The sequence below is a fragment of the Malaclemys terrapin genome, chromosome 7, assembly GCF_027887155.1.
Source record: "Malaclemys terrapin pileata isolate rMalTer1 chromosome 7, rMalTer1.hap1, whole genome shotgun sequence".
In the NCBI taxonomy this organism is placed as follows: Eukaryota; Metazoa; Chordata; order Testudines; family Emydidae; genus Malaclemys; species Malaclemys terrapin.
This window is the reverse complement of record NC_071511.1, coordinates 92,390,736-92,403,154: the sequence shown is the minus strand read 5'-3', so window position 1 is coordinate 92,403,154 and position 12,419 is coordinate 92,390,736. Positions and strand designations below refer to the sequence as shown.

The following is a 12,419-nucleotide window of genomic DNA, read 5'->3' as shown; positions in this document are numbered from 1 at the left end:
GGCTAAGAAACCAGTGAAGGGGCAGCCTGCTGTCCCTCCTGAGTCAGAGAGAGCAAAGGCTGAAAATGCCTGGAGTCTAAAAACAAACAAAGTATGATGCCTGTTGGCTTTAAGCTGGAGCCAAGAGCCTTTGAGCGCTGAAGCTGGGGAACAGCGAAGGAACTTGTCCATGTACATTTCCAGGGCTGGAGAGCTGGACCCAGAGGAACCACCAGAAAGCCAGAGTGAATGAGGGATGCTCCCAGCTAAGAGACTGGGGGGGGTTCCTACTGGGAAGGAGCAGGCTTGTACTCCAATTGGAAGGGCTGGAGTGGCTGCCATGGTACAAGAATGAGAGAAGGCTACAATGAAGAGCTAGGGCATGGTGAGTGCTGCTAGGGTTGCATCGGAGAGCCAGGGTGTGATCAGGGACATTGGGGTTGTATTAGATGTGTTGCCTAGACTATGGTGCTGGGACTTCATATGCACAGGGCTTTCTCTTCTGATCAATTAACTCCACAAGGGCTCTTTGTACTCAGAAAAACACTTTAGACTATTTGTGGGGACTGTGATGCAGGGAAACTGATATAAGTGTATCAGTCATGGTGTAGCCTGCCATGGAGGGTGCTCTAAGTGGGCCTGCCTCATGACAAGCACCTTTATTTGTAGAATTTTTTTTAAAAATTATTTTTGAAAGGGACAGCCCTCCAGGTCCCCCAAGGACAGAACTGTCACTGAGAACACTAATGAGAACACTAACCCAGGAGCTGCTCAGAAGATTTTAAAAAAGGAGATCCACACTGATTTCACAATTGTCCTTCTGTGTCTTTAGGACATTACAAAACAAATGCTATTAAGCTAGTGTCAACAGTCTTCAGAGTTGATCACTTGGGAAGATTTGGCTGATAGTTGGTAAAGTGCATTGGGATTCTTTGGGATAAGAATATCCTTATGTTTATTTGTTACATTATTTGTTTGCTGCAATGTGTCACTCAGACTGTCTCTGGATCTCATGGTTTCCCTGGCTACCACAAGAGCATGTCCTTTATGCATAATCATGTATTTTATTTTAGAAATAATTTAAGGTAACCAATTTTATTGCTCATAAAAATGAGAAGCCAATAGCAATGGCTTAAGCAACCGTAAGCAGAAGATGTGTGCACTTTTAGAACCATTGCTGTCATCCTATTTCAGAGCATTGTGTGTATGATGCTTCATAAAACACATCAGTCCTGACCTTCTACACCTCCGCCAGCATTATTGATCTAGTGTAATTTCATGGATGTCTTTTCTCTTACAAGTAACATACAGATATCTAGATTGTAGGTTATGCACTGTTAATGAAATCTAAATAAAAGAATTACGTAGCTTTGTTATTTGTTACTCAAAAGTTATATGGAACAATTTCCATTTTGTGTAACAATTGTTTTGAAGTCTTAGCTTGAGTGAACAGCCTTAATCTCCTTATCTAGGTGTCTATATCCAATCTGATAGAGAAGAAAATGAAAAAATAAACATTGGTTTCTAGTTTGTAAACACCATGTTAAAATGGATGTAGTATATCTGCTTAACTTTAAAATTGAAATATTGTGATAGTATTGGGTGTTGTGAATCTTAGTAAATTGTGTAGGTTTTATTTAAGTGGGGGAAAATATGCAGTACAATGAGTTCTGAAGTTAAAGCATTTTAGAAAATGTCCCTATTTTGAAAAGACAAATGAAATTGCATCACTCTTGGGTTTAACAAATGCAGCCAAAAGATTTAAACTGCTGTATATTTATTTTAAATGGTATTTGAACATTACGTGTAAAACAAAGTTGTTCCTTGAAAAATATATTAGGGACCAAATATATTCAAGCAGCACAGAGGCTCGCAAAATATTTATGGTAAGTGTCCAGCCCCCTAAAACAATATTTTGCATAAGGAATTTCTGAAGTATATTTTTCAACTCTTCATTCTTCTTGATATTATACAGAGTATCAGCAGGTGCAAAACTGGGACTGTGGAGTCAGTCAAATGACAGTAATCAACAACAGAAAAAGATAAAAAATGGATCCATCTAGCTCAGTGGTTTGAGCATTGGCCTGCTAAATCCAGGGTTGTGAGCTCAATCCTTGAGGGGGCCCCTGAGGGATGTGGGGCAAAATCAGTACTTGGTCCTGCTAGTGAGGGCAGGGGCCTGGACTCAATGACCTTTCAAGGTCCCTTCCAGTTCTAGGAGATAGGATATCTCCATTTATAAATAAATAAAACACCCATTTGTGGCACCCTACACCTGATACATTCTGCCCATTTTGGGGCCTTGCCCCCAAATTCTAATGCCTAAAAGGAAAACTGGTGTAGCCCCTTCTACTGCACTGACAAAAAACTGAACCATCATGCATCCTGGTACATGAGGGCTGCAAAAACCCAGATCCAGCAGCTGGGTCTTGGCAACTTCTGTCCCTAAATTCTATAAGCGTGATAGAACACAAATACTGCCTGTGCATGGGGCCCTTCCATTTTTGGCACAAACCCCCCAAGTTGTACTGTCCAAACCTATATCACTGCTCCTACGAGACAAGAAACTCTATGCTCCAGCACATCATTTGCAAGACAAAGCTAAAACACACATTCTGTGCCTGGGTTTTGCTCCATCTGGAAAATGTTCTATTGGATGTGTAGAAGCCAAGTGTGTCTGCTCTTATTCCATTATAAAAATATCATTGGCTACATCCTGGCACATGAACATGTGAAAATTCCAACTAGGCACCTAGATCCAGCAGGGTATAGCCAAGTTTTTTTCACTTACAGTATGGGGATTTATGGCCAAAGCATTCTGTGACTACTGGACAGTGGAAATTGAGTGATTGCAGTCAAAAATTGGCAGGATCAAGATGCCAGGTTCTTTGCACTGTTCTGTGGGAATTTGGTTGGGTCTGGCCTTGTTTTAGTGCAGTAGAATAAAGCTTATTCTCTACTGCTGTTGTGGAATATGGGAGATGAGGGATAAAAATTGTCTGGCTCCAGCTACTGGAACCATAGTTATGCCCTTATTCTATTGGAATGCATCAGAATCTAGAAACTTTGATGTACCTAGGGGCTTGTTCTCTATTCATGTAATGGAATTTTGGGGATTGCTGCCCAACACTACAGGCTCCACTACAACTCAAGTGGTATCTACATTTTTGGGGGGTTTGTTTTTGTTCTTGAAGCATCCCTGCACCATGGTACACCCTTTTGGGGAAGGGGGATGCAGTAGGAGTATACCTGTTCTCTATTCACAGTGTGCAATTTGGGATGTGGGCCAAACCCTGGCAAGACCCAATAGGAACCCTCAGCACCATTGTGAACGGAGCTTGTGCTTAGCAGTCTGTTTCAGGCTAAATGAGAGTTTAAGTTTCTTCTAAATTTAAAACTGACTTACTGGCGTGTGAAACATTAACCGAAGTTGCTTATTTCTAATAGTTGTAATGACAGTGAATTAATGAACAAACTGACTGTAAAATCTGAATGCCTGGGATTCACTGGAACTGCACGGGGTGGAAACAGATTAAACTCACGAAGATTTTTCTGCAGTTGGAGTAGATGCGGTAGCAGTGTGATTGATTTTATTCATTTGGGGGTGTGTAATGGGTGTAACTGCAAGAGTGTAGCGAACTGCAACCCTGGCGGATGCTGGACATACCCCTAAAACGTGGCATTTAAAAGTAAGCGTCTGGAACGCAAAATCACCACTTTATACCCCCACTTCCAAAACAGAGTCGGGGCAGAGGCTCGGAAGACTCGTTAGCCTTTAAGTAACCCTACCAGTGAGACAGTCATAGAGGCAGTGCAGCGGCATCCTGCAGACGCCCCTTTCTTCCCCCCCCCCCCACTCTTGCTCTGTCTCTCTCCCTCTCTCCAGTCTAGCCTGACGCAGGCAGATCGAAATCACCCTTAACAACCCAGCCTCCGGTGGAGTGGTGCCGGTGGGGTTCCGTTTAAGATTATGTCTCTAATCCTCCTTCCGTAGCTCAGCGCGGCTCGCTGCCAAATCGCCCAGCCACACGGCGCAGGCTGGAGGCGTGTTTAAAGGGCGAGCGGAATCTGCCGGCGGCAGGTCGATCGGGAGCGATTGGCAAAGTTGGCTGAAGTGGGAAGCTGCGGCTACTTCGGGGAAAGTTGCTGGGAGCGGGGGAGAGACCGGCTGCGGAGGAAGGCGCCCCGGGCCCGAGGAGGAGTATGGGCACTTTGCGGGATTTACAATACGCGCTGCAGGAGAAAATCGAGGAGCTGAGGCAGCGGGATGCTCTCATAGACGAGCTGGAGCTGGAGTTGGATCAGAAGGACGAACTGATCCAGAAACTACAAAACGAGCTCGACAAGTACCGCTCGGTGATCCGGCCCGCCACCCAGCAGGCGCAGCAGCAAACCTCCAGCACCCTGCAGGGGGAACACAGGACCAAGAGGCAGGCAATTTCAGCCGAGCCCACCGCATTTGACATCCAGGATCTCAGCCATGTCACCCTTCCCTTCTACCCCAAGAGCCCACAGTAAGCAGGGTTTAAAGCGTTGTGTACATCCTGTCTTTGGTAGTTGAATGGTCTCTGTATTGTCTGTCCATCCACTTGTTTAGACGAGTCCTGCACCTTCTGCTTTCCATTTCTGTTCTCATTCTCAGAAATATTCCTCCTAACGCTTCTCTTGGGCTGCCCACATTTCTTCAGCCACGGGAACTGCACGCATTCCTATTCCGTGGTGTCTTTGTCAGCTGTCCAGGTATTCCCGAGCCCACTGGGAGCAGAGTTCCTAGACCGTGAAGGGGGAAAGCGCATTCTCCCTATTAATGGGGTAAAATTGCCCATCCAAAAAATAACCCCGCTAACGGCTGCTTCATCAGACTGTCTTTTCCAATGTGGTACGTTTTTATGTCTGTGTTTGTGCTCATGGTTTCTGCCCTGAATTTGTCCGCATTGCTGAATGGTTGACGTTTGAACTATAAGAAGCAAAATAGAATTTACTATCCTGATTAAGGTGTACGCTGATTCTTAGGGGGGGGGGGGGGGAATAATCAAAGGTTGCTAATTCCTGAGCTGCTGATAGCTAGCATCGAGAAAGGCAAATCCAGTCTCCTGATTTCTTGTTTTATTCGGTATTACATCTGACAAGTGTGGGTTTTTAAAAGGTCTTACCTGACGCAGATCCATCGTGTTACTGCTTTCATAGCGCTCTGCTCAACTGCTTTGCACGTTTCCAGGGGTCCAGGCTGCATCTGAGCTGTGGCTGCTAGCGCTGTTCTCAGGTAGCTAAGTTCGCACATTTTTAGGTTTTAAACATCATCCTTCGGGACGCATAACTTGGATATAAAAATTGGCTCTTGGCTATACCTTAGCAGCCAAGCCTACCGAACTCCGAGAGGAGATTTAAAATATAAATCCGACACACCATACCCGTTAAACTGCATTTCAATAATCACTGAGGTTGTGATACAACTGACAAAACCAAGGAAATTCCGAGGTTAAAAGTTGCATTGCATGTATATACTGAGCCAATTATGGCTAAGTATTAGAGCACATGTTGTCATGCGCTACTGAGAAACTCCTACACTGTCTATGCGCAACAGGAGTGAAGGGCTGAGGGGAAGAGTGTTTCCTTGCTTTTTTTGTTTTGTTTTCCATCCTCTATAGTCTTTGTCTACATCTCTTTGTAACTAGACTGCTCTAACTGTAACCTGACTGCTGAAAACTTGGCAGTCGTCCTTGGTTCAGGTGTGTAAGAAGTGTTTTCACTGGTGCTCGTCATGAAGCATCTCCCCTTCTGTCTGGAGTGAGAGAAGGTGTTCATAGTTCGATGGGGCAGGGAATGTAGGTAATTGCGGATGTGGTTTAGAATGGAGTGTCTGCTGCTTTTGGAGCGCAAAATCAGTTTTTGTGGCTCACCTAACAGAACGCTTATTTGGCGACACAAGTTCTCACCCCACTTCTTTCTAGTCTTGTAAATTAATTTAATGGCAGACATACCTGTGTATCTAATGAGGTATGTGGCCTTGTCTACCTAGACATATTTGGATAATGAGGAGGTGATAAACTGACAGTTTCCTGGATAGTTTATAGTGGCATTTTATTGGATTTTATGGAGGGCTCTGGAGTAATAAATATCAAGCAATTAAATTTATTAAGATAAAATGAGGGAGAACTAGTTTGGGGTGAACAGCGATCAACACCAACAAGAGACCTTGCATCTGAAGAAGTGAGGTTCTTACCCACGAAAGCTTATGCTCCCAATACTTCTGTTAGTCTTAAAGGTGCCACAGGACCCTCTGTTGCTTTTTACAGATTCAGACTAACAGGGCTACCCCTCTGATACAAGAGACCTCTTGTCAACGAAAAATAAAGCTGATCAAAGCTTTGCCGACTGTGTAATGTGGAGTGAAAGGTGAGGAGAAGATGGTGGGTGAGTGACACGTGTGGGGAGTTCCTTATCTGCCATTCTGTCCAACTACAGGAAAAACCGGGAAGATCCTAAGGTTAAAAACAATACGCAGGTTTCCATCAGACTCAGGTTCTAAGTAATGCCCTGCCTTTCTTGATATTACTCCTCCCTGCGCTTGTGAGCTTTTTCAGGGGTGGGTGGGGGGGAAGCTACTCCAGTGACTTTCGCCACTGTGCTGTTTTGGTTGTCAACACAGTATTTGAAGGGAAAGTTGCAATAAATCTCTTTCAAGCTTTAAATAAAATTGGGAGATCATCTATCCTTGTTTCACACTTGCCGTCACAGACTATGCAAATTGGTTTAAGTGAGAAAACTGAGCACGTATGGAAGAGAGACTACATCCTCCATGCAGTGCTTAATATCTTCTTCACTCCCCAATAAAATGTTGATGTGTTTGGTCCCATAATCACGAAAAAGCTTGTGTACTTTTAAATTCATGGCTTATATCAAAACACCACACACAGTTTCATGTGTTAGCCGCACGATTAAGAGTCATTTTGGAAATAAATGTTTTTCATTTTTGATATAAAAAGGTTTGCAGTTCAATATACTAACTTAGAATATTCTCCTAGACCATAAGGTGAGTAGGAATTTATGTGGGTGGAGCAAATCTGCTAGAGGAAATATCTCCTAAATCTGCTAAGTAAAATATATACCCAATACTAAAGCTAGCATTGATTCTCTTGTACACGTTACAATAGTCTAGCCTCTTTCTATTAGATTCAGTTCACTGCTTGCCTAATGTTTTGTTTAAATATTTGACGTGTCCAAATGTATTTGTCTCGTTTGTAACCATCAAATTTGTCTCATTAAGAGTTAAAACTCAGAATCCCAGCTTTTGGGAAGTCTTTTTCCCCCTGCCTGCTTTCACTAAAGCTAGTCAAAGGCTGGAAGGCGAGAGGGACCTCATTAAGTCAAATCTGTCTAATGTTTATAGCTGACATTTTCCTTACGGTATGAGCGGCTAGTGAAAGGAAGCGAGGCGGGATTTCTCACAACATGGCTTATGGGTTGTTAAGACCATTCTTGTACTACTCTTTTTCCCATGTGGGAAGTATGAAGCAGAAACTCCAGCAGTTTGACACGTGGTCATTGTATTCATTCCAGTTTGTATGGGTTTTCCCATAGAAAAGCCTTTGAAGACTCTCTGTATTTGTGTCAGTGAAGCAGAATAAGCAAGGAATAATATAGGTCTGTTTTTCACTTCAGCCAGATTGAGGGACCGCGCAAAGTGGCTAACAGATCTGGAAGTTTGAAAGTGAGCTATAAATTCACTGAAGTGGTTCTTCTTAGAAAGTGACATAATGCAATACATCTCTGATAGATAATACAAGAAGCTTAAATATTTGGGTTATTGATTGTTAATATCCCAATTGTTTTATATTCATGGGTTTAAATGACCACCTTCTAAGCAAATGAATGTGAGCACATCTTATTTGGAGATATTTTAAAATATCTGCGTAGTAAAGCTTTTGTCTAAATCTAATAAACCAACACACCAGTCATACCACTTTTAAAACGTTAATGCCAAGTCTGCAGGCCCTGTGTACAATCAGGTCAAGTTTAGTAATTGTGGCTATGATTTTTTTCTTAAGAAAAAGGTATGGAGATATAGAAAGCGCTATTCAGAGTTTACAGAATTAATATCTTGCATAAGAACCACTTTCTGTGCAAGGTTACAGGCAATTCAGATCCAGTTGTGAGAGTCGGAAATAAGAAATTTAATTCACTGTCTTCTCCAAATATTGACGGGGGGGGGGGAGAGTGTGTGTGTGTGTGTCACGAAATCACATCAAAATAAAGTACTTTGCTGGCATCCTCTTATTTAGGGAACAAATTCGCAAGAGTGCACTTCTAATTCTCTCGGGCCTTTTTAGATAAGGGAGTGATTTCCCTACTGTAGCCGTTTGGTTGCATTGTTTCAATAGTTTAGGAATGTAACTCTAATGTGTAGTTTTGAGTGACTGTAACATTTGACTGAGAAGATTGTTACATCTCTTCAGGTGGAAAAGGAATTGTATTTTAAAATACATCATTCCACAGAGTACTAATTCCATTGTGAAACCTTGCACATCTCATCCTATTAATTGTTTCAGTGCTGTATAACCCTTGTAGCAGGCGCATAGCCCTCTTACAATTAGTAGAGATCACACTGCTTTAATAAAAGGCAGGAATCGTTAACATGAGGTGAAGGGCAGCATGCCCTCTCTAATTCATACGGTTTGGCTCAAGGTTTGCAGGAGTTATTGCATTTCCCTGCAGTTCTAGGTAGAAGTGTAGTTATGTGTTTAATTTACTTATTAATTAATAGCCATTTAGGAGAAAATCATCGAAATCCTTTCAGTTCTTCCATGGACACTAGAACAATGAAGACCTCAATAGGCTGTTTTGAAAGGAGGTAGCGGGATAGTTTGAGGGGCAGCCAAATTTTGTACCCCAGAAAAGGGGGGGGGTTATAATGGAAACACTAACAGATCCTTTAATACAAGGGCACTAGCTGCTGCCACTCGAATACAAATGGCAGTTTTCTCTGGCTGTTGGGCCCCATTTCCAGGCTTGTGTTCCTTGTGTCGCTGAAGATTAGGATTTGGTTTCCTGATGGGGGTGGGCAGAGGGAAGCAGACTCTGTTTCTATTGTTGCTGTTGGCTGCTAAGGCCTGGGCACATTTTTTCCTTGTCTGCTTAGCAATGGAGGATCTCCACAGTATCCTAGCAACCAGTGTCTAACGCTAGACTGCTGGTCTTTTCGCCATCTCTCCTCTAGGTGCCTGCCCATGCCAATGAAGTGGCTATGTTCGCCCGTCAGCCCAGCCGCGCTCATTGGCACCTGAACGCCGCTTTACAGCTTACTAGGCAACAAGCCCGTAGCTAAAGCGGCATCAGAGGTTTCGAGGGAGAGCCAATTATGCAATCCTAGCCTTGACGTTTAAAATTCCTGTCTGAATTGTTTAGCTGCTGCTGCTGCTTCCCTCCCTGCCTCCCCCTGCTCTCTCCTGTTAGTATCCGTTATGCTGGGGGCTCGGCTGCTTGCAAGATATTTCAACTATTCAGTCTTATGGAAAGTGCATGGGAATTTTCTCTGTAGATTTAACACCTCCCCTAGCTAACGTGTGACGGGGTAGCAGGTGAGACAGTCCCAGGAAGGCCCCTTTGTCTCCCTGCATTAGAACAGCAGCTCTCTCTTTAAGACAGAACTAGCATTTGTGGAAGTGTTGGGAGGGGTGGCAGATCCCCGACTCTCCTGCTGAGTCGACCTGAACTCTGTGTGTAGAATGGGAAGAGGGAGAAGCTGACGATGGGGAGCAGAACTAGAGCGGATACTAGTAATTCCACTCCCACCTCAGCTTGGACACCTGGGTTACCTAAAGGTATGACCGTGGGTGGGGAAGTACAGGAGACCTGGCCTGTTTTGTGGAGAAGGTTGCACTTGCACACATTCAAAGCTCCCTTCAGACCTGACCCCGCTTGTGCTGTATTTACAAGTAATCAGTATCCTGCAGCGGCTAATTCCCCTCTTTGCTGGGGGGCAGCGTTTCCCCTACGAAGCAGCTCCTGGCTATTTGCGATGGTGACTACTAGGTTGCATCATAGAAAGACGTCCATCCCTCGCAGACTATAGCAGCCTTCTCTCTCTTCCCTCCCTCCCCCCCCTTTTCCTAGCCAGCTGAAGTTTTTCCATAGCTATTTTTCCTTTTAAGGCAAATAGCCGGAGCTCAACACTGGATCTCGAATTGAAACAGACTGCACGAGTAGTGAGAGAAGCAGCGAGAGAGAGAGACACCCCCCCTCAAGCCCTGTCCCCCCCTTGTCTGGTTAATTAGAAACATCCGGGTTCATGCTTGTCTATCTCACTGCTCTGCGAGGCGCTACTGCAAGGGACGAGCAGCAGTGACTAGGGGAGGTGGCGATCCCTGAGAAGAGACAGAACTAACTGGGTCTAGTCCGATATTGTAGTGTCAATTTTCTTTCTCCTCCCTCCCCCCGCAAATATTGTACAATAAAAATACAGGGAACAAATCTTGTTGCTCCAGCCCCACTGCACAGAAAAGAAAAAAAAAAACCTCTGGACCTTGCCACAGCCCTGCTCAATACAGCCCCCTTCCCACCTCTCCCTCCCCCCCCCCAAAATGGGTCCAGAACCTAATCCAAGCTGGAGCCACACAAACGTTTGCTCCAAATTCCAGTTTGTCTAGAAAACCTGTGTAACCATTCCTACTGCATGTAAAACATGTCTTTGACCGCGGCACACCGGCTAAAAGCTGGCTGCGGCTCCCAATTCCACAGTGAAGTAAGAGCAGCACACTTGTTTACTATGTAGCTTGATTAGTTTGGAGGTTAGGGTAAAAAGAAGTTGCTCATATCCAGGTTCTGGATAGGAGTTTTCGTTGCAGTCTTGTGCCCCTCTCCCCCCCCCCCCCCCAACGCACCAAGGTCTGTATTTTTCTGGGAGAGTGGGAGTGACTCTTGTTTGTGGAAAAATTGGAAAGAGTCCAACGGAGGGCAACAAAAATGATTAGGGGTCTGGAGCACATGACTTATGAGGGGAGGCTGAGGGAACTGGGATTGTTTAGTCTCCAGAAGAGAAGAATGAGGGGGGATTTGATAGCAGCCTTCAACTACCTGAACGGAGGTTCCAAAGAGGATGGAGCTCGGCTGTTCTCAGTGGTACCAGATGACAGAACAAGGAGCAATGGTCTCAAGTTGCAGTGGGGGAGGTCCAGGTTGGATATTAGGAAACACTATTTCACTAGGAGGGTGGTGAAGCACTGGAATGCGTTACCTAGGGAGGTGGTGGAGTCTCCTTCCTTGGAGGTTTTTAAGGCCTGGCTTGACAAAGCCCTGGCTGGGATGATTTAGTTGGGAATTGGTCCTGCTTTGTGCAGGGGGTTGGGCTAGATGACCTCTTGAGGTCCCTTCCAACCCTGATATTCTATGATTCTATCCCGTAGAATTTGGGAAAGTGAGGCCAAAAACTGGCATAATCCATGTGTATACTCCTGGATTTTACTCCCTCCTCTCAACACCCAGACTGCATATCTCTGAACTTTCATTGAAGCTCTGGCCCAGTAGCCACCACCTCACCGGCTCATCTCCTGTCTGGATTCAGGCTGATGGAGGGTACTAGTAGCTTATCTCTTCCCCCTTACTGTAAACTCTTTGATAAATGGCTAGACACTTCTAATTGTTTCTTATAGGGCCCATTTAAATGTGTAATTTAATCATTTCCTAGGGCTAAGAATGGCAAACGGAAAGGCTTTATATGGGAGATGAATATTTAATATAATTGCAAATACCTCTGATGAAAATAAGCTTCATCTAATCAATGTCAATAGCAAAGTATTATTTTCCTCTGTCTTAACATATGAAAATGTATTCAGCAGATATCTAGCACAGAAAGCACAGTAGATGTAATAAGGATGTCTGGAGGACCAGAGGTGTTAATTACAGAGGGAAGCTAATCCTAAGGAAAAAAACTTTTATTAGGAATAAATGTTCATGTCACACATTTGTTGTACTTAAGTGTCATGGATAAAATCACATAATATGTTAACATTTTATTCTCCAGCAATTTGGAGTGAAGGAATCTGAATGATTGTCCAAAGCACTTGAAAATCCACAGGACCCTGCCTCATGATTTTCAGTGGTAATATTACCAGATTTAGGACTTCTCACATTAAACTGTCTGGTCAATAAATTGACTGTAAAGCTTGCGGAAGTGATGTGATTTGAAGCAAAACAAATTCTGAATTTATGCAGGGTATTGTAAAATATAGAGAGCCTGGCAAAGTTTTAATATATCTAGTGTTGCTAATAATTCAAGCTTACTTTCTCATCCCATGGATCACTTTTTTTTTCTGTACACATTACTGATAATTGCATAACATAGTGCATTGGGCTGCACTTAATAAAGTTCTATACAGTTATCTTAAATAATGCTTTTATTCTAAATTAATATTATTTTACAATGTAACTATTACAGTGAGAGA

The 12,419-nt window shown here is 43.7% G+C and overlaps 1 protein-coding gene across 2 annotated transcripts in view; it reads left to right on the top strand.

Moving 5' to 3' along the window:
- Positions 1 to 12,419, top strand: part of PRKG1 (protein kinase cGMP-dependent 1) — a 925,158-nt gene that overhangs the window by 81,307 nt on the left and 831,432 nt on the right. Inside the window, exon 1 of one of the 2 annotated variants that reach the window (XM_054034322.1) lies at positions 3,905 to 4,493. The exons of the other annotated variant lie outside the window; for it this stretch is intronic. Coding sequence (XP_053890297.1) covers positions 4,183 to 4,493 — 311 coding nt within the window. The 5' untranslated portion in view covers positions 3,905 to 4,182. Of the gene's footprint in view, positions 1 to 3,904; positions 4,494 to 12,419 lie in introns of those variants that run through there. 2 annotated transcript variants of the gene reach the window in all.